This window comes from Halichoerus grypus, chromosome 12 (assembly GCF_964656455.1).
Source record: "Halichoerus grypus chromosome 12, mHalGry1.hap1.1, whole genome shotgun sequence".
Taxonomy (NCBI): Eukaryota; Metazoa; Chordata; class Mammalia; order Carnivora; family Phocidae; genus Halichoerus; species Halichoerus grypus.
In genome coordinates this window covers 92,070,885-92,093,483 of record NC_135723.1, presented here as the reverse complement: position 1 = coordinate 92,093,483, position 22,599 = coordinate 92,070,885, and the positions used below count along the sequence as shown (strand labels likewise).

General features: G+C 36.1%; 1 protein-coding gene across 7 annotated transcripts in view; it reads right to left on the bottom strand.

Moving 5' to 3' along the window:
* The window catches only part of LUC7L2 (LUC7 like 2, pre-mRNA splicing factor), a 61,328-nt gene that overhangs the window by 37,475 nt on the left and 1,254 nt on the right, over positions 1–22,599 (bottom strand). For 2 of the 7 annotated variants that reach the window (XR_013442892.1, XM_036106279.2), the window contains exons 2-4: positions 20,390–20,473; positions 10,276–10,346; positions 8,569–8,663 (exon numbers count right to left, since the gene is read on the bottom strand). Coding sequence is in view for 5 of the 7 variants with exons in the window: in XM_036106279.2 (XP_035962172.1) it covers positions 8,569–8,663; positions 10,276–10,346; positions 20,390–20,427 (204 nt within the window). In the remaining 2 variants the exon portion in view is untranslated. Of the gene's footprint in view, positions 1–8,568; positions 8,664–10,275; positions 10,347–13,110; positions 13,188–17,567; positions 17,670–20,196; positions 20,340–20,389; positions 20,474–22,599 lie in introns of those variants that run through there. The other 5 variants (XM_036107602.2, XM_078059627.1, XM_036108361.2 and 2 more) reach the window with 5 other exon arrangements.

The following is a 22,599-nucleotide window of genomic DNA, read 5'->3' as shown; positions in this document are numbered from 1 at the left end:
AGAGGGGCGCCTGGGTGGCTCAGTCGTTAAGCGTCTGCCTTCGGCTCAGGTCATGATCCCAGGGTCCTGGGATTGAGTCCCACATCGGGCTCCCTGCTCGGCGGGAAGCCTGCTTCTCCCTCTCCCACTCCCCCTGCTTGTGTTTCTGCTCTCTCTCTCTCTCTGTCAAATAAATAAATAAAATCTTTAAAAAAAATAAAAAATAAAAATAAAATAAATGTGTAAAGAAACATTATTCCAGCAAGAGAAAATGAGGTAAGCTAAAATGAGAATCATGTTAGGGAAAGAAAATAGTGAGACAACAATGAATAAATCAGTCTGGTAAAAAGGACCAAACCAATTTATTCATTCAAGGAAGAGGTAGACTGGGCTAAGGATTTTAGATTTTTGGCCATAGGTACAATAGGAAAACACCAAAAGTTTTGTGAGGAAGCAACATGTGCTAAGTTCATTCCTGCTCAGAAATGGTTGGCTTAAATTTCTTAACATTAGATCTCTTCAAATGTCACTTTATCAACAGAACAGTTTTCTCTATCCACCCTGAGTAGTCCCTGGACCACTATCTCAGACAGTCTAAGTTACTTAACCATGTTTTTGTCCTAGCAACTTAAATCACTACCTGAAATCACATTATTTCTTTTCACTTAGTTGTGTGTCTCCCACATCAGAATGCTAGCTCCCACCACTTAAAGGTGAAACCTGTGGTGTTTACTTCTGTATCCCCAACATAGCACATAGTAGGTCCTCAGTAAGTACTTAAGTGAATGAATGCTGATCTCAGCAATCAGTACCACTCCCAAAGAGATGAAAAAATAAGTCACTTTTTTTTAAAAGATTTTATTTATTTCCGAGAGAGAGAGAAAGAGAGAGAGAGAGAGCGCGCACAAGCAGGGGGAGCGGCAGGCAGAGGGAAGCAGGCCCCCCACTGAGTAAAGAGCCTGATGCCGGACTTGATCCCAGGGTCCTAGGATCATGACCTGAGCTTTAGGCATCTGCCTGACTGAGCCACCCAGGTGTCCCAATAAATCATTTTTTGAAGAGAAATTTTTTGTTAACTTTTACCGAGAATTCTCTTTAGTTTCTCCATTCAACCCACCTTCCCTTCCTCACCTTTTTCTATTTCTTACTCTTCTTAATTTCAACATTAAATTTCATTACTCCAAACACTATAATAAATACCATAAAAGGGAAAAAAACATAAGAACTGAAATGTGGAAATTTCATAAATTATATTACCCAAATACATTAATATATATGCCTATATTTTTTGATCCTATAGACCTGTAATGCCTATGGGACAAAATACATTCACAATGTTTTACTGTATGTGGGTCAAAATAAAATACCAAATGCTTTTACAAGTTCCCTTAATGAGTGAGAATCATCAAACTAAAAAGGATTTCAGTAAGTCATCTGACTTGCCACCTGTATATCAAGGTAAAATTCATCAGTTTAAAAAATATTTCCAGTGACAGAGAATCTGTGACTTTGCTTGATGTTTGTCGTTAAGCTCCTAGTACAACAAAAATATTTGTTTCAAGTTTCATTTATTATCATGTGCTTGCTCTATTCTGTGTTCACTGTCTACATCCAAATGATGTGTTTGTAACTCCACCTTCTCTTTTTCACTGAATAGCCTCAGAGACACACTAGTTTCTTCAGACTTGTTAGAACAGTTTATAAAACTGTACACATCTCTAAAACAGATCTGAAGAGTTCAGGGAATACTGAGAGGATGATTTGAGGTTCTCAGGTAATAAGCATTTATTGAGAATCACTATACAGAAATATGACACCGAAATATATTAACAAAGTACCGAACTATGAAAAACAATATGCTTTAACAATGACTTCCAAATCTCATTCTACTTAGCCTGGGAGTAACTGGTCTTTACTATTTTATATTTTTTCAAGATTCATCCTATCAGATAGGTCCAAGATTTAAAATTTGCTTCAAAATAACAAACAAAAGGACATTAAGTGATTATAAATAAGGTAGCTATGTGGTAAAGATTTACTGAAGCTGGTATATGGGTACATGAAGTTCATTATACAATTCTACTTCTATTTATAGTTAAAATTTTCTATTACAGAAGTTAAAGATTCTTCCCTCAGAATGATTCATTATAGAATAAAAGTTAAAAGTACAATTAAGTTGTAATTTAACTTATAAAAATTGACCATCGACACTATAGTTCATCTCAACTACATGCATGTACAGTCGACCCTTAAACAACCACGCAGGTCGGTCCACTTATACGCGCATTTTTCATAGTACAGTACTGTAAATGTACTTTCATTATGATTTCATTAACATTTTCTCCAGCTTACTTTATTGTAAGAATACAATTTATAAATATACATATACACACATAATATAAACAAAATATTGTCAATCGCCTGTTTATGTTATCAGTAAGGTTTCCAGTCAACAATAGGCTATCAGTAGTTAAGCTTTTGACGAGTCAAAAGTTGTAACAGGGATTTATACCTGCACAGGGCTTGGTGCCCCTAGCCCTGTATTGTTCAGGGATCAACTGTGTATTTTTATTTAATCATTAATCCAATTAATGAATAAATTTGCTGAGCAACCTCAACTAAAGACACACTAAACTAGAACAAGATGCTAGAATACATGGTCTCTGGGTCACCTTAAAAAAAAAAAAAAAATCACTTCAGGGGCGCCTACATGGCTCAGGGGGTTAAGCATCTGCCGTCTGCCTTCCACTCAGGTCATGATCTCAGGGTCCTGGGATGGAGCCCTGCGTTGGGCTCCCTTCCTCAGCATGGAGCCTGCTTCTCCCTCTCCCTCTGCCCCTCCCCCTGCTTGTGCGCGCTCTCTCTCTCTCTCTTTCAAATAAATAAATAAAATCTCTGGGACACCTGGGTGGCTCAGTTGGTTAAGCATCTGCCTGCAGCTCAGGTCATGATTCCAGGGTGCTGGGATTGAGTCTGGAATCAGGCTCCTTGCTCAGCGGGGAGCGTGCTTCTCCCTCTGCCACTCTCCCTGCTTGTGTGCGCCTGAGCGTGCGCATGCTGACAAATAAATAAAATCTTAAAAAAAAAAAATTTTTTTTTAAATTACTTCCATAAGCCTAAAGTATATTAAGTATATAAAATTAATGACTACAAGATTACTTAGTACGACAGAAAAAAGTTATTTCCCAAGGGCATACGTACCCCAAGTTGAATAGTTCAGGGTATTCGTGTGCCAATTTGCCAACAATGCTATAAACAATATTGAGGACTTAGTTTTTAAAGTTTAATAGTAAAGTTTTAATTATTCACTGGGAAGCTTTTTTAATTTTTTTTTTTTTAAGATTTTATTTATTTGCGAGAGAGAGAATGAGAGACAGAGAGCATGAGAGGGAGGAGGGTCAGAGGGAGAAGCAGACTCCCTGCTGAGCAGGGAGCCTGATGTGGGACTCGATCCTGGGACTCCAGGATCATGACCTGAGCCAAAGGCAGTCGCTTAACCAACTGAGCCACCCAGGCGCCCCCACTGGGAAGCTTTTATTTTTTTATTTTTTTTAAAGATTTTTAAATTTATTTGACAGAGAGAGACACAGCGAGAGAGGGAACACAAGCAGGGGGAGTGGGAGAGGGAGAAGCAGGCTTCCCGCCAAGCAGGGAGCCCGATGCGGGGCTCGATCCCAGGACCCTGAGACCACTACCTGAGCCGAAGGCAGACACTTAACCGACTGAGCCACCCAGGCGCCCCTCACTGGGAAGCTTTTAATGTGCCTCTGACTTCCTAGGCACCAAAGGTGTTTTGGTTTAGGCAATCTCTATAAATGCTTGTTAAAGGAATGCACATTTTTTAATTGAATAAAATGCAAATACCAAAATCTGCTTAATACAAGGACATAAAATATACTTCGAAAGCCAAAACTGGGGGCGCCTGGGTGGCTCAGAGGGTTGGGCGTCTGCCTTTGGCTCGAGTCATGATCTCAGGGTCCTGGGATTGAGTCCCACATTGGGCTCCCTGCTCAGCAGAGAGCCTGCTTCTCCCTCTGCCTGCCATTCCCCTGCACTTTCTGACAAATAAATAAAATCTTAAAAAAAAAAGGCCAAAACTGGTAAAACTTAGGTTGCAAAATCTGGCATTTTTACAAATTGGGCAGCTCTTGTCATGTAAATTAAAAAGGAAAAAAAATGAAGCCAGTTATCTGGACTAATGCTAAGAACAACTGCTAAAAAATACCAAAATAGCCCTAAACAAATTTGAGAAATTGAGTTTAGAGTACCTAAAGACTAATTTTTCCCCATCTGCATGTGGAACTACTGCTGTCATTATTTAGATAAGCAACTCAACAAACCCAAGATACTCTCCAGCTCCTTACGTGTTAAAAGGTAACACATTTCCCACTAACAATCGTTAATTTTTCAAACTCAAGTTAGTTTTTTAACAGACTTATGGGTGGACTGATTACTCTTTCAACACAATGGAGGGACACTGTTCTAGATGCTGAGGACATAGCACAGAACAAAACATCCCTGCCCTTATTATGAAACTTACATTCTAGTGGCTGGTTGAGAAAATTCTGTGGTTTCTTTCTTTCTTATCACTTATTCTGCTTCCCCATACTTTCATGGCTTTTACATATGTACTATCAAATAGACTTCAACAGTTTTAAAGTTCAGGCTTGTATGTACCCAAGTAACTGATTTTAGACCAGCCCTTAAACAGAATAGTTTAAAAAGCAATAAAGGACTTTCAATTAGTAAAAACTTCACTTCAGATAAAAACCAGAACTTATTGGGCAACGTAAAATCAACTCAGTCAGAATTTTTGACAACTAATATTCCTACTCAATCACTTCAAAAAGGCAGAAAAAAATTTTACTTTATCCTTGTATTTCTCAATTTTAAACTTTAAATTCTATTTCTGAGCAGTAAAATCTCTTTTTTTTTTAAACAAAATTTCATGGAAAATACCTAAACTTGAAATGTGTAAAATTCCCATTGAAATAGGAAAGACTGGCCAGTCCGCCAGTCCCCATGACCTTAGTGCATGAAATGCCTCCAAAGATACTTCAGAAACACTTGAAAGTCACTGCCCTAAGTAAATGTGCTATCTAAAAAACTAACAAAAACCATAAAAATATTTTTTAAAGTATTTAGACTTAAATAACTCCAAGATTCTTGTGTTGTATAATATACTGTAATTCTCTGTGAGACATCTGACAAGCACAATTTCTCTGAGCCTTAATTTTTCCCACCTATGAAATGATGACCTTACACTACAATACATGACGGTCTGTCAACCCTAAAATCGTACTACGATGAAGGCTGTGATAAAATTAGTAGTGGCCATTTCTGATTTTAGGACAGGCACATCACGAGAGTATACATTTTCATCTTTGCAGATCTTAATTTCAAGCTTCTGTTACCATCTCTGCTTTAGATTTAATGCCTCTAAATTATTACTACTACACATCTTTTTCCAAGATCACAAGAAGCTAGATGGAAAGATTTTTTAAGCACTTCGATGTACTTATCTTCAGGGAAGATATGTACCAGAAATAATGTGTTCAGGGGGAAAAAGGACAACTTTGCTTAGATTTGTTTTGCCTAAATCTGAAAGGGGATGATGCCTACTATTTGCACAGTAACTAGAACAGGAAGAAAGTAAGTGTGCCAAAAGGAGGAAAAGAATGAGACTAAAACAAGACAATATTCTTGATGACTAGGAGAATAATACAAGCCTTTGAAATAAAGCAGCTTCCTCAGTTACAAGAAAGTCATGCTTCTTATAAAAATCGTAACCCAAATATATATATACACACACAATTATTTTGACTCTCTATTCAAATATTTCATACTAATAGTCAGTCGTGAGTGTTTTTAGAAATCAGACTCTCCATCTCCAAAAATGCCAGAAAATACATTTCTGTATATTCTTCTGCTAAATAATCTAGAGTACTAGTGAGTCATATTCTGCTGGAAGTGACAGATCTGAGGAAAAGGGTAAAATTTAGTTATACAACAAAGAAAAAGCATTATAAAATCAAGTTACAATTCAGTTATTTTCATCTAACGTGTTAAAAAAGAAAAAGAGAAACAGGCATTTCAACATAAAGAGGTATGAACTATTAGACTGTGCCAAAAAAGTTGTTCTAGAGAGACTGGTTGCTAAATAAGTCATAACTCTGTAATTATAAACCATTTGTACACAGGATGAACTGTTATAAATAGCTCTTTTTCCTAATAAGGGTCATCAGAAAGTCACACCATGGATGGTTCTGAGTTATCAAGGAGACCACTCTATAGGACAACCCTGGAGTCTCACAAAGTCCCACAGCCATCTGTACAAGCTCTGCCTAAATTCTCACAGAGGTTCCCAACTACTTAGTATCGTCCTTACATAAGGCAATCTCAGGTCTATTACATTGACAAAAAAGGAGGTATTTTCATCCAGAGTTTCCCTGGCGAGTGCCTGTAGAAGGGTATTCATTAACTGTTTTTAATCCACCCAAGCACCGTCAATTTTAAGCCACACCATTCAATTCTGTACTATAAGAAAATGTTACCAATTAAGATAATATTTTTCTATCATCATTTTAAAATATGTGTTTCAGAGATGTTAGAATTTGAGAAAATGTGCATCTTATAAATCCACCAGGCAAGAACTTTACAAGAAGGGAAGTCCAAGACCAACCACTCATCCTTTTTTATTTAACAGAATAAAAAATTAAGTATTCCCTACAGAGTAGAAAACATGCTGAGTAAAACTTGGGTTTGGTCCCAATTATACTTTAAATCAATAGAACTATGTGATTTTGAATACTCATCTACTATCATTACGGCTAACTGTGGATCACAAAACAGTTTTAAGATTTTATTTGTTTTATTTAGAGAAAGAGAATGTCGGACACTTAACCAACTGAGCCACTCAGTTTGCCCCTAAACATCTGACTCTTTGTTTTGGCTCAGGTCATGATTTCAGGGTCCTGGGATCGAGCACCACGCTGGGCTCAGCGCTCAGTGCAGAGTCTGCTTGTCCCTCTCTCTCCCTCTCTGCTCCTCCCCTGGCTCACACTCTCTTTGTAATAAATAAAAATCTTTAAAAAAAGAAATAAATGAGCATAACTGCTTATGTACATTATAAAACATAAAGCACAACTGTGATGTCAGATTTTTATTATTAATGGCATACCTGAAGAATATAACACTATGTCCATGTCTTGCTATGGCGGGTTTTATAGTTTTAAAAAATAAAAAAACTAACTTTGTCACTTTGCTAATTAAGCCTGTCCTCAAAAATTATTTGAAGTTATAATTTAGACATTAAATAAAATGACCATTAAATTTAATACAATAGTAAATGCGGAGAATCAAAGTATACTACAGATAATTACCTATTTTACAGATTTCAATGTTTTATAAGCACATTAAAAATATTTTATGGACATTCTAAAGAGTAGGAATGAGGGTTAATTATCTGTCATAGTTCTAATTCAAGTGCTCAGAATCTGGATTACGTTATTACACTTAAAAAAAAAATTTAGGTATCACATAAATTTTTAAATGTAGGCTTTTTTTCCCCCTCTTTTAACATAATACAGTTTGAACAGTCTTTCCTACTGGAAAAAGACAGCGGTGTTTCCTCTTGTATATGCCTTGATTTCTGTTAGAGGTATGTAACTTTTCCTACCCAGAAAAAAACACTCATTTAGACTACTTTAACTACAGGAACTCATCATGTCTGAAAATGGAAGTCAGAAATCTTTTCTTCATTTCAGTCATTTCTGGCAAATGAGAAATAAAGCCAGCTAAATGTTTAGCTCCTACTAGTCCTCCTCTGCCATCACATGCCGCGAAGGGAAGCTCTTGCAGTGAGTAATCATTTCAACCAAACCCCAAAGTCAGAAAATCAGATCCTTTGTTCCATTTAAATAGGTCCACCATCATGTGGTTTATCTTTTCAAATTAAAATGATGATACTCCAAGGTCAACCAATATCACTAGATATAAAATCTAAATTAAGTGAGCTTTACATCATTAGGAGTCAGAAATATAAATGCATTTTAAGTGACAACACTACTAGCAAATTAAGTTGTGTGAATTTAAGTATTTACTATTAGGTTTTCCTCACTATGATTTCCATAGTATAATGTGTACAAATGTAAACATAATGCTTTGGATAAAAGTCTACTCTGCTCAACAGTAAAGAAAACTATTTTAAAAATCATTTCTATAATTTCAGAACTAAAAGTGCAACTACAGTATAATAACTGCCTTTATATTCCAAATAAATGCTTTTTCAGAAATTTCTCTGAAGAATGGAAAAAATTATAAAGCAAAGGACAGCAATGACTTTTCAGAGGAATTCCATTTTGCAGCTTTAAATCATCAACCTGAATAAACAATATAAGGGATGCAAATCCCTCCTCTAACACTGTTTTTAAAAAAATCATTGCATAATACCCCTGAAACAAATAATACATTATATGTTAATAGAAAAAAAATCATTGCATAATAATTTGACAAAGAATTAAGTCTTTATCAAGTAGTTCATTTCTGTAGGATACCAATCATCAAATAATAAATTTAATAAATACGTACAGTTCCAGAGAGGACATCGTGGGGGCAACAGTTGAGAAGGTGACTCTTGCATACTCTGTCATCACTGAATTTGATTCGTTGACGAGTAGTATCTCCTGCAATATAGAAAAGTTAATAACATTCAAGGTTAGACAACTGGAAAATACTTATTTTCTGAGAGCCCTATCATCTCTAGCTTTTCCTGTGTGGTTACACACACACACACATTTATTTATAAATCAGCTCAAGAGGGATTAGTTTTTTATATAACATCCTATAGAAAAACTATTTTAGACATGCAGTTGCAGTATGTGTACTGCAAATGTAATTCAAATAGTCAAAGTGGGAAAGCAATGCATTCTGTTAAACAGAGTACTTCAGAAAAGCATAGGATATAGAGCAGGAATGGACTTTAAAGATTATCGAGTCCAACTCCTTCGCACTGCAGATGATGAAACTGAGGCCCCAAGAGGTTAAGTGACTTGCAGCAGACCCACTAGGAGAGTTTCTACTGGTATACAATGTTCCCTACTTGATGCTAAGCATAGATTTATTTTGTAATTATTTACATTAATTGAAAAACATAAAAAGTAATCTTGCAAACATTGCATACACACTGCGAATCCCCACTGAACCCCAGACGCCATTTCTTCCACTATTTTGTTCCAGCTGAAGTGTCTCCCTTTTGCTGCTGGGATGAGTTAGAGAGGGTAGAATAGCGTGTTTAAGAGTGTACAAACCTGGAAGAAGGACTTACACACCAGTCAGACAAAGGCACATTGCCTAAATGAAACGTTAACTTTAATGCCTCCAAAGGTACCATACCTTCAAATTTTAGGTGATCTGTGCTACATATGGCCAAACCGGGTATATTTAAATTTATTCTGTCTTCATATAACACAGTACACCTCCTAAGCAACAGAAGCATCCAACCTCCTAATCAAATATGCCTATCCAACTCAAACTTTAAAGAGTCTAAGAAAAAGAAAGGTAACTAACTCTAGTAACAAAATACAGATGTTAGTTACAATTTTTTTTGCTTAGAATCTCTTTGGGGAAAAAAAAGAAAAAAAAACTCTTAAGGACATTTTTTCTACGTAGAATGATAAGCCCTAAGAAATGTAGGTGTTTTATTCTAGCCTTAAATTGATATCATCATTGATGAACGAAAACCTACTGATGAATTACTGAAGCGAGAACTGTTGGTACCAAAAGAGATTGTAAATACCTCTGTACTTCACATGATGCCTGGGGCACTCCAAAAACTCATCTAGGAAGTGATTCAATTATTTAAATTAATTTCTGTTATTCGCATGTGAATAACAAAAAGGTTAAACCTTTACCCCTTTCACATAGTCTTATTTTGAAGAGCTTAATGCAAAGTCAACTAAATATGTCATTTTTAGGTGGGGTAAGATTTTGTTCAAATTGTTTTAACTCCATTAAAAAGACTTAAAGAACATTCTCATTTGCAATCAGGGTATATAAAATTTAAGAAAAGTAATTTATAGCTAAAATGATAGCTTCAGAGCAGTTCAACAATAGGTTTTCTAGAGGCTAGTCTCTAGTTCAAGTAGGTTACTTTGACACCACAATTTGGAATAAATCATTTAGTGTTCACGCCTGCTACTATAATAAAGGTTATTTTGATGGTCCTTTTTTCCTTTTAAACACAACTGCTTTTGTTCCACATTCATTAACACATCTGAAAAGTTAGTGATAACTCACGGCTCGGCGAATGCGGGGCCTTTCTGACACTCCCTTGCAGATTGAAGTAGGCAGGCATAGATACATTGAACCTTTACAAATAAAACAAGGGGCCAGATTGTTCAGTTTGTATAGAATAGACTCTGCCAGCAATTTCAATACAGCATCTAGAAGTACATGTTGACTGTAAAGATTCTTGTATATGAAAACAAAAGTGAACAAAATCAGGGTGTTTTATTTTGCAAAATATTGACTTAACAAGTGTAACCCTACAGAAGAATAAGACTGACCATAGATAGGAAAAAGTCCAGCGCTAGAACTCTGGGAAATGGTCTCTGGGCCAACTAGGGTTTTAAAAAAAAATGCTTTTTTAAAGACTTTATCTCATTAAGGCTTTGGCAAGGGCCTAAGTTCACGTTAGAATGGTACTATGATAAGCTAGCACCAGAAGGGCAATGCTATATATTCAAGTTTTTTGCTTACTGGCATGTAAGAAAAAATGTCTTATTTTCAATCTGTACCCAAATTATGCTAAGAAATTTAAAGATGATGTAGTTTTAAATACAAAAAAAAACCCACAAAAACCCTTACATATCTAGGACTCTCCCTACTACAGTATCTAAGCTTTTTAGCATGCAACAACAGTATTGTTTCAATGCTATGTCAAACTAATGGCTCAATAATATTATAAACCAGGCCTTAAAATAAAATCAAGATTCTTAGAAGTTTTACTAATCAAACATTTTGTAAAGTAGGGCGACTGTTTTTGCTTCAGAAATCACAACATTAAGTCTAATATTAAGATACATGTGCCCTGAAGACACAGCTGTCAGGCAAAATATAAGAATGCCAAATACGAATTTAGCAAACATTATCCCCAATGAGCTCTTACAAAAAGCATATTTCTATAAATGCAAAAAAGCATTTTAAAGTAACTTCTCACTGCATAAGAATGGTTGCTCTATAGACATTTGATAACTGCAAACACAATAAATACAGCTATCAAATATTAGCTTACACATTAGAAAAACCTTTAAGACCATGAAATAATAAAACCCCTAATAATTTCAGATACAGAAATATCCCGAGATGGACTAGCAACTAAGTATCTGTTTATTGGTATTTTTAAAGTTTTACTTAAGAGACTTTAAGGTTAATATCTTAAAATAATTTGGCTACATTACCATGCAGTGTTTAATAAATTTATTTGGGCTTATGCCATGAAACGTGTAATTTAGCTAAACCAACAAAGAATTTTAAAATAAAAATACTGGTAATTTTGGTTTCTATCAAGGTATCTGGCCCAAACCATGTTTTTCAAAAGAAACAAGGTAAAACAGCGCCCATTTCAAAAAAAAGGGGGGGGGGCAGACTACAATTAATAGAAAACAATTATGAACCAGATCTTTTAATAAAAAGAATTACTTCATGAATTCAAATACTGTATCTTTGGGTTTTCTGGGCATATAGTCATATAAAAATAACCTGAGTTAAAAAAAAAACAATTACCCTCTTACACTAACATTGGATCCAAATCATAGAATCAAACCTATTAGTGCACATATATCCTCTGTGCTAGTCAATGGGGTTACAAATAGGCATATAATTACAAGCTCTCTACCTTCAAGGAGTCCATTATGGTGACAGAGAAATAGGACACTTAATTGAAATAACAAGTAATAAAGTAGCATGACCCGAATGCCAAATGGATGTCTCTAGCAGTAGTACTTCGGGAATTCTAAGACTAGAATGGCCACCAAGGATGGAGAGGTTAGAAAAGGCTTCATACAAAAAGTAGAAGCCAAAATTTAAAGAAAAGATAGGACTCAGACCACAGGAAAGAAGAAGAACATTTCAAACTGGAGTATTATCTTTGACAAAGCTTATAAAGGCAGAAAGGTTTAGGGAATAGTAAATACTCCAAGTCAAATTCGGCTTTGGAAAATGGCTACATGTAGGGGAATAGCAAAGCTGAGGCCAGAACAGTATTTCTCGGGTAAAATTTGATTTCTTAATTTTTTCATTTTTTTCTTCAATCCAGATTTTTAGTGTAAACAAAGTTTAAAAAGTTCAAAAATAACGAACAGAGATTAAACCAAGTTATCTGAATTAACAGCAATACAGTGTCCTACCCATAAAAACATGGAGGTTTCTCTGCCCTGTAACCTCTACAATAATTAATTAGGCTTTGTACATAACTAAATCTAAGTTTTTAGAATTAGCAACTTGATTTATAACTTTGGTAGGCAAAGTGTTCTTCATTTGAATGGAAGCATCAAAATTTCTGTTAATATTTATTACCAAGCAACTAACTTCAGAGTAAAAACTTTAATTCTCTCTTTGGTTCAACCCCTCCATGAGTTTCATGAATTGTAATTTGTACTTGGGAACACCTGAGTTGCAAGTGTACAATAAAAACTGGAACGCCTATTATTGCTCTCAAAGCTTCTGAGGAAGTTACCAGGGCCTAGCGTGGTACTGAGGCAGTTTCCCTTGGGGAACACAGACAGGCCACTCTAAAGTGGCAGCTCCTGCCCAGACTGTACTCAAACACTGCTATGCTCAAAATCCCCTTCAATCTGTTGGGAGGGGAAAATAAGCCCACTGTAAATCCCAACACCGCTATTTTATGGTCCTGCCTCTTCTGAAACTGACTTAGACTTAAACTGTAGTAGTAACACTTAAAACTTCAGCCTAGATGGTATCTGACAATTTACATGGTGCATGCTATTTTCCCAATGCCCACCCCCTCCCCCCTCCAGTGCCACCCACCCTCTCCCTCCCATACAAACAATAAATCAAATAAATTTTCATAGATTTAGGTGCTATTTTAAAAACATCAAAATTTTACTTTACCCATTCTCTCCGATGCTCCCTGTATTTTTTTAAGCTGTGAGTGGATGACCATGCTATGTGATCAACAACTGTGAAGGCTAAGCAAAAGTGAACTGAGTTTAGTATTGTAATTAAAAGAACCTTAAAGTTTGTAATATTTGACATATATAATGGTATGCAGAATCCTTATTTTACTGCATATTATCAGGCATTAATGGCAAACAATTTATAAAAACAACTAATTAGTATTTCTTTTGTATAGAATTAGCTTAGAGCTTAGCTTAGGGAAAACAGAGAAGAAAACTCAACAGCACACAAAGCAAATGGAAGCAACCCCTAGCTTATAAATGGGGCCAGAAGAGGGAAAGCCCTCCCATATTCTCCAATGTGACAACCAAAGCCCTCCCCACAGGTACACTTGTTAGGGAACAAGTGTCACCACTGGCTTAGGACAGGATAGGCACATTCCCTCTGAAATAAAATCCATATCCCTTCAGTGAAAGGAAAGCAGAGCAAGAAAAAGAGGTGTATAACTGATAGCTTAAAGTTTCTCATTTCCCTGTGCCTCGGAATCATCAAATGCAGAGAAATGTTTCACTCTCTTATTACCACTTCTTATAATATATCAGCTACTGAGTCCACATAGTAACACAGAAACTATATAAAAAAAACTACATAAAGGCCAATCTCTAGTCTAGTACAGGGCAGGAAGAAACTTGCCCTGTCCCAGGAAACCCTTGTCTTCAGAGGTAAAAGCAGGTGATTCCTGCAGCACAGTGACTGCTGCACTGAAAAACCAGTGTGATTACTTTTACATTCTTCGCAAACTTTCACATCAACTCCACTAACTTGTCCCACCTACCTTTGCTGTTCCTTTAGAACTCAGCCTAAAGCTCATCTATAAGAACTCATTTGTAATTATCCTTTTAAAAAGAAATCTATTACTCCGTGTAAATGTTAATACACTTAGTTTAATTCACTATACAGTTCAAAGTATAGAATTTGTTTTGTAAAAGGACTCACTACCACATCTTAACATATTATGACTATAGGTGCTTTGAAACAGTTAACACGACATGATACATGTCAAACTTTTCAGGAATGTATTTATTACATAAGGAAAGAAAGAGTACTCAGACAAAGGTGGCAGTGGGAAAAACCAATTATGGCATTGTCCCTTCCAAATATAGTCACTTCTATCTAACAGAACTTATAAAGTCATACCAAGTAAGTAGTAGCAAATTTCTTTTCCCCCAGAAAAAATGCAAAAGTAAGGGTACTATATGGTCCAGAAAGGCTATCCCTCCTAATCATTCCATAGAGTTTATAATTACAAATAGGTACTACTATTATCCCATCAGAACCCCCAAGACAAGCCCAATACTTAAGAACTTAAAATACTTAAAAACCGCAATGCCCATTGTAGAAATTGCTAGAACAAGTTCATTCTTACTGATGATCAAAGATTAATAATGCTAAAATAACTTTTTAAATCTACCAGCCTACTTGTCTATGAACATCCATGTAACAAAATTATAAGGAACGAGACAGGGGAACAGCCTTGCTATTAGGTGAAAAAGCTTACAGGATATTTAAGAGCTAACAGAATGGTGATGGAAATGTGAGAACAGGAATACTAAAGTAGCTACATTCCAAGGGTTCTATTCCACCCCTCGCCACAACTGTATCTTCTCTCATTACACAAGCATAGAATCTTGGCCACTGGCAGGGGTGGTGGTGGAATCTATGCTTTAGGAAATCTATCAACATGTTTCTCCTTCTAGATTTAAGAAATACATTAGAAAAGCCTGAAAAAACTGTTACCTAAAAATTAAATCCTAGAAGCAGATTATATAGAATGTGTTTTATGATATATGTCATAAAGGAAAGTCAGTCATTAAAAAGTTGCAGCCTGCTAAATTTTCTATTTTGATACTTACTTGCAGAGCTGCTATGCTGATACAGTAACACTTGTACTGGGGCTATCTGGTGCCTTCTATCATCCAGAACTTTCTATACACAAAAACAGAAGTAATGAAAGCTATCTCTGGCTATGAAGATATAGCTGAAAAGAACCAGAGAGAAAGTGATTGGCTGATTTACCAAAAAGACAAATTTTCATCGGTTGGCTATAGCTATAAAAGCTAAGCAGAGCCTCCCCAAATCAAAAAACAGTGAAGGAAAGAAACAAGAAAGGAAAAGAAATGAGAATATCAAAGGACAAAAGTGACAAACAACTCAATGATAAAGGAAGTTAAAATGAAAAACAGAGATTACCATGAAGGAGACGGAGCCTTACAACTACTGAAACGACACAGCAGAAATACTGTGTCACGTTGAATACACACCAAATTCACAAGGATTGCCTCTGGAGAAAGGACTGTGACTGTGAAGGGGACAGAGGGACTTCATTTGTAATGTTTTGTTTTGTTTGTTTTTAATTTGAAGAAAATATACAAAATAACATTTGTTCACTCCTATAGGTATTTGATAGTCTTTTGTATTTTTTAACAGTTTTTGCTAAATTAGACCCCTATAATCAGCATCACAGAATTCATCACTTAAAAATAAACATAACTGGGGGCGCCTGGGTGGCTCAGTCGTTAAGCGTCTGCCTTCGGCTCAGGTCATGATCCCAGGGTCCTGGGATCGATCGAGCCCCACATCAGGCTCCCTGCTCAGCTGGGAGCCTGCTTCTCCCTCTCCCTCTGCCTGCCGCTCCCCCTGCTTGTGCTCTAATAAAAAATAAAAAAAACTAAAAATAAATAAATAAATAAACAGAACTGTTCATGTGTAAACCTTCATTCCCCACTAGACTTTCAGTCCCTCTAAGATTAGAGTCCTGTATCACTACTTTATTGCAGAGACAAAAGACAATAGAAACAAATGTATCCATAATCTCTAAGGAAAGGAAGAAAGTAACTAAAGCAACTCAGCAACCTGGGGATATTCGGGAAAGGAAAGGAAAGATTCGATTCCTATCAACAATTACTATACCCTAAAGCACATCAGCCAGTAAATACACAGAACAACATGTCTAGGGAAGTTAAGTAACATGGGAATTTCTCAAAATACAAAAGCATGGTTTCTAGAATCTGAAATGAATCAACTATTTTCCTAGCAAGCATATCATGCTGTTCCCCTATCCACAACATAAAACCACAGCCACTTTCCCCCCAGTTTCTAGTCTATCTTTTGTAAGTAACCTTTCCCAGAGCCAGGCACCTTTCCACATTCCCATTGTCAAACAGGTTGGTGAAATCCCACAGAACTGCTGGCTACCATGGGCCAAAACACTATTGGAGAGGTGAGAATTCAAGCTAAGTGAGGTAATTTCACCCTGTGGGCTAGATGAACCTCTCTAGGGACTCCTAGATGGCTCTATCTCATAGGTATGTATCTCTTCTGGTCATTCATTTCTACTTCAGGGCTTGGGTATGTACAGTTCAAACAGCTTTTTCTTTCACATGAATAACCAGAACAGTATTTTCCGAAGTATGAGATTTATACAAAAGATGATTTTAGGTGTTATCCAATTTCACCAACAGGATTTCACCAACATTTTAAACACCACTGAATCTTTTAGTGATTATCATGATTAACTTTAAAAGTACATGATGAAGTCCATCTGGTGCTTAACATCTAACAAGTTCTAATGTTTAGCACGTGTGACAACAGAGTCTAAGCTATCTTTTTTTTTTTTTTTTTTGAATCTTAAGTTCTCTCTTAAAATACCATGCTGTTCTCACTGTATTTTTCTGGTGACATAAATTTTCATTTTAAAATTAACTTTAATTTTTAGAAAGTGAGTTGACATGAAGAAAATATTAAACAGAAAACAGTAAAAAACAGTCAAGGTGGTATGTGTGACTAACATTTGGGAAACATTTACCTAGAACAGAGTTTCTCAAACTTTTAATGTGCATCAGAGTCATGTAGAAGGCTTCTTAAATCACAGATTATTGGTTCCAATCCCCAGAATTTCTGGAGTCAGCCCAAGAATTTGCATTTCTAACAAGTTCCCAGGTATTGCTAAAGTCTGGGGACCACACTTTGAGAATCACTCATCAAAACACTGGTCAACAAGCTTTTCCCTAAAGGGCCAAACAGCAAATATTTCAAACTCGCCAGCCATATATGTCTCTTGCAACTACTCAACTCTGCTGTTTTAAAGCAAAGCAGCAATGAACAGTAGGTACACAAATGGGCATGGTTGTATTCATATAAAACTTTATTTACAAAATGCAGGGGAGCCATAATGCCAATCCTGATCTAAAATATACCTTCAAATAACTAAAAAAGGGTATACTGTGTAATCTAATAGTAGGACAAAATGAAGAGGCAGTGAACAGCTAAGTATACTATAGATACTATCCAATAAATATCCAACTTATTTTATTGAAAAGTAAAACTTTGGAAAGTTCTAACTCTGAAAGAGAAAACTGAAGTCTCAAGAAGATAAAAACAAAACAATTTACCATGCATTCAGGAGACATGACAAAAGACTCAGCAAGGGCAGCTGGTTAAATTCTTTTCATGTTGAATCACACAGGTGAAACATCACTGCACATGGTTCACAACTAAATTAGAACATATGGATCAATATCTAGTGAGCTTTTTTTGTTAGAAAAAAAATTTTAAAAGACTCCTTTCTCTAGCCCATGTTAAACAGCAAAGTATGACATTTATTCAGTTTTTACAAAACTACGCTTCTCTATAACCTCAATCACCTTATAAAAATTGATTAACTGATGTATTTTGGCCTTGCCTTTCAATTTCTACCCTAGCGGCTATAAGTGCATGAGAACTTAAACCAAAAAGGAGCAGAATGACTTTTCTGCAGGTGTTGAATTCACAAGATTCCTGTTAGAAATATACCCTCTCTCTCGCTCCCTCATTCTTTCTCCAGCAAAATGTTCCAACTTTCTTCATCTTCTTCGTCTACAACTTCTTAGTAGACTCAGCTGGTTAGAACAATCATTTATATTTCCTCATAGATTATACTAATAGCCCTGGGCTTTTAGGATTCAACCCATTTCATGTACCTTTCTAGAATTCCATCCTTGAGAATATGCCTCATTTATCTAGTTTTGCCCACACTTAAGTGACCTTCAGTTTTAAGCCATCTACCTATCTTTGCAACCCACCACTTGCCTGAATCCCACCACTTGCCTAAACTTCAAGCTTTAATGTCTGTACGAACCACCTGATACTGAACACCAATATCTGACTCATTAAAAGACCATGACCCAGGACACCTTTCCTGCTACCTAGCTTGAACATGCAGCTCATCACCATTTTTCCTTATGTGACATCTTATCCAAATCAAAGCACTTATTTGCTGCTTACAGAGCTTATGCAGTGATAGACAAAATGATTTTTCTTTGGTTTCAATTTATTTCTTTACCCAAAGTAAAAGAATATCTCACAAGCATAGGCTTCCCTGAGGAAAGCTAAACAACTGTAGAGAATCCAAGGACAAAACAAGATTATATGAAATGATACTATTACTGTTTTCTGGGCTGTTTTGCTGACTGAAATATTCAGAGTTCAAAATGCAAAATGAGTTAAAGTTTGTTTAAAACAGCTTCACCATATGGAAGTTAACAGAGCTTTCAGTGTTTTGATATGCCTGAACCTCTGATGAAGTCAAATATTCACTACAACTCTTATTTAGCCTGATGTTTAACTACCGTTTAACCTTATTTTCACCAAAATTTCTTATGTTAAAAGAATTTACAAGCTCTGGGGTAAGATATACCCATTATCATTTTTAAAAATGTGTGCTTGTACATTAAAGGCTATGCCTCCTTCACTTAAAATGAACAATCCAAGTGGAATAGAATGGCTTACAACTGACCAAGAAATAAATATGGCTCATTATGCTAATGAGAAAAATTAAAAAAAAAATGCTCTCAATGTTGATGACAAGTCAAGGAACACAGATTAAAGATGACTTTATGAAGAAAATCCACTGAAGAAAACACTACTTCTATCTTTGATTCAATGGTTTATTTTGCAGAAAGGCAGCAATGTCACACTATCCTACAGGTTCAACAGTTATGTATCACTAACCTTATATCAGGAACAAGTAAATGATTTTCTGAACTCTATTTTCCTGGTTACCTCCTAGGATGAGTAGTACCCTTTTTAATTTTACATTCTATAAAACTACCCCACAATGTAACTGATCATCAAAAATAGTAAATTAGGACTAAATGTACTCTATTATCTAAGGAAGTACATCATTGTATGTTTAGAAAGATTACCCTCAAAAAGAGGCACAATTATCTGAAAGCTTTAACTTGCCCTAGACATTCCCTAATCATAATGGGCAACTAATGATGCAATAAAATTCTATTCTATGTTCTACATTCTATTAGTCCACTGGTCATTTGGGGCACGAAGTGGGGGGAGGGAGTGTGTTGGAGGTGACTGCCATTCCTGGCCTGTTTTAACCTTTCAGAGATGATGTCTGCCATTTAAAGGTTATAAGTAATTAAAAAATATGGAGTCCTTAAAACTACTTCTGTAAATTCCCTGGTTTCTAAACTTAGGATATAATCTAAATTCATACCCTCCATTTTAATTCCTATCCCTTGCACCTTGCCAGGCCTTTTAGGGGTCAGGACCAGAGGCTTATAACCAAATTCTATTTGCTGGCAAAAGAGCTTTAGCTAAGGGACATCTCTGCAATTAACCCAACTCAGAAAAAATAACTACAGTCTGTGCAAGGACACTGAGTTCCTCCAACTGTCACATAGACAATTCTCAAATTGCTGCCTCAATTTTACTTTACTGCTCCTCCCTTTCATTTTTTTTTTTTGCTCCTCCCTTTCAAATGGACTATGTTCGGGAAAAATTTATCCCTCTTCTTCTATTAATGCTAACAACTACAAGAGAAAGGTATTTATAAAGTTTAATTTACCTCAAACTTCAGATAAAATAACATACTAATTTATATCTACTTATGGTTTCTCTCTCCTAAAAAAAACTTAAAATATACTTATTTTTGAACAGTTTTTGAGTGTAACATAGGAAATTATTTGGTTTCCCACTTAACAGATTATTGATTTAACTTGAGGCAAAAAAGGTTAAGTGACTTACCCAAGGTTACAATTAGAGGTACAGCTGGGGCTAGAAACCAGGTCTCCTGAGTCTCAGCCCAGAGCTCTTTTCCTTAGCCCATGATGCCTTATCAGAAAAATCCAAATACAGTCAGACCCCCAGTTACATGGGTATGAGTTACACTGATTCACATATACAAACTTTATATAGTGTGACCAATGTTTCAACTCACGCGGTACCCTGCTTCCATTTATGCAGTATGCCAGGCATCGGCACGATTTTCAGTGGCACACAGGCGGTTGCCACCACCAGGGCCCTAGGCAAAATTGCAAAGAAGGCAAAGTTTGTCTTTGGCCCTCCCACCACCCTTATGCATTCCTCTCCCACCTCCTGGTCATCCCCCTGCCCAGCCTCCCAGCACCATCATGCTGCCCTCTGGTTGTCCAAAGCCCCCCACTTCCACCACTCACCCAAGACTGTCCTTTCTGGAAGTGCCCAGTGATCCAAAATTACCTCTCCACTTCCTTGACACTAAAATTCCCATTTCTGAGAATTTCAATAAAGCTTAGGTAATCTATATGATTAACTGAATTAAGTAACTCAAAATAAGGTACAGACTTACATCTCCAAGGAGTTTAAAAAGGAACTAATTAAAAACTGAGTTGGGACAGAGGAAGAAGGAATAAATATTTTTACTGGTGGAGGAGAGGGGGAGGTGAAAGGGAAACAAAGTTTTCCCAGTGCCCTAGGCTTCTGGTGCCACTTCAGATTCCCTCAGAGACAGGACACTAAGGGTTGAGGAGGGGTTATGGCAACCTTGAATCCCACTATCCCAGAGGACAATAGTTGTTTTATAGTCAGTCTCGGATGATTAAAAAAAAAAAAAAAAGTGGGGGGGGGGCGCAGAGCTGCCTTAAACACACCCTCCCCTACCTACCTTTTCCATCTCTCTCCCACCTCTTGGATCCCCATTTCCACCTCTTAGTGCCAAAGACACCCAACAGCATTCCCTGTAAGCTGTTCCTTTGTCCAATACAAAGCTTTCCATTATATGGTTTTAAAGTATATGGTGTTATTCAGGAACGTATCCATATTCCCCTACCCCTGGATAACTTGAAGTTGACTGTATGCTAAAAAAGAACAATCCTAATTATTTAAAGGTCCTGAATCATAAGATGAAATATGTAAACTCATTATCTGGTAAGGAAAAGAATGTTCTGATTCTTATCTTGTATACATAAAAGAACTAATATGGGTATCTTTTCTTTTCCTTGAAAGTAGTATGTTTCTTACTTCTGGCCCAACACAGCAGTGAAAATCCAGTCATTTCAGCTAAATAATATCGTGGACTCGTTAACATGAGTTCATTGGTAAATCCTCTTAGTCTGGAGGCAAAAAAAATCCGGTAACATACACATAAAAAATGTAAATTTATTTGTATACAAAGCAGAATGGATTTTAAGAAATCCATGTTTCTGCTGACTACACACACAGGAATATATATTTGTATATATATATATATTTTTAATGTAGCTTTACAATACTAGATTGGCTACCTCGTTTGGAAATTTATCAGGTGATATCAGGTGATAGCAGTTACTTTGATCCAACTACCCTCCCAGTAAAATTAGAAAATTCAATCCATGTAGAAGGTACCAAAAATGGTATCCATCTAGGATTAAAAAGTTCATGTAAAATCTTAAATGATTCCATACTTTTACTACAAAAATTAGTTATTCTGTCAGCTAAAATCCTGAATTAGGTCCCTTCCCAATACCGTCTTCATTATGGAAAAGGAGCAATGTTAAGACATGCTGCAGTTATAAAATAACCATTCTTATCTAACAGTGAAAAATGAACAGGTAGAAGTTTCTGCAGGGGTATTTTTAATTAATGTTAACTTGCAAGGGTTTACTACACAAAATTCATTTCCTTCCCAATCTTCCCCTCCTCTCTACACAAGCACAAGTAGGTTTGCCACCTCCACCTATTTGTCTATGTGTCCTAGGAAGACAAGTTCCCAATATGGGTTTTTATTAAAACTAAACTGTGAGCCCTGAAAAGCCATTCTCTGTATGCACTGAGAAAAATATCTGAATTCAATATACATTTTTTAACCTACTCACATATTTTGCTGCAAAGTATTCAAGAAAATTACAAGAGCAACTGTTAAAAATATAAGTGTGCCTTTTCTCTTACGTCAAGCAATTTAAGTAACTTTTCAAGAAAAAAGCATTTCTTTAATGGCTAAGAAACGATCTGCCTAAACAAGCAACATATAAAAATAAGCAAGTGTTTTTGCTTTTAAGAGAGAAAGTACTGAACTAGACCTTTCCTCCATATTAGCATGGATTTGAGCTCAATTTGATAATACATTATCATCATCACCAAAAAAGCAACAGCATTTCATCTTTGCATTTAGGAATTCTCTTTACGACAAAA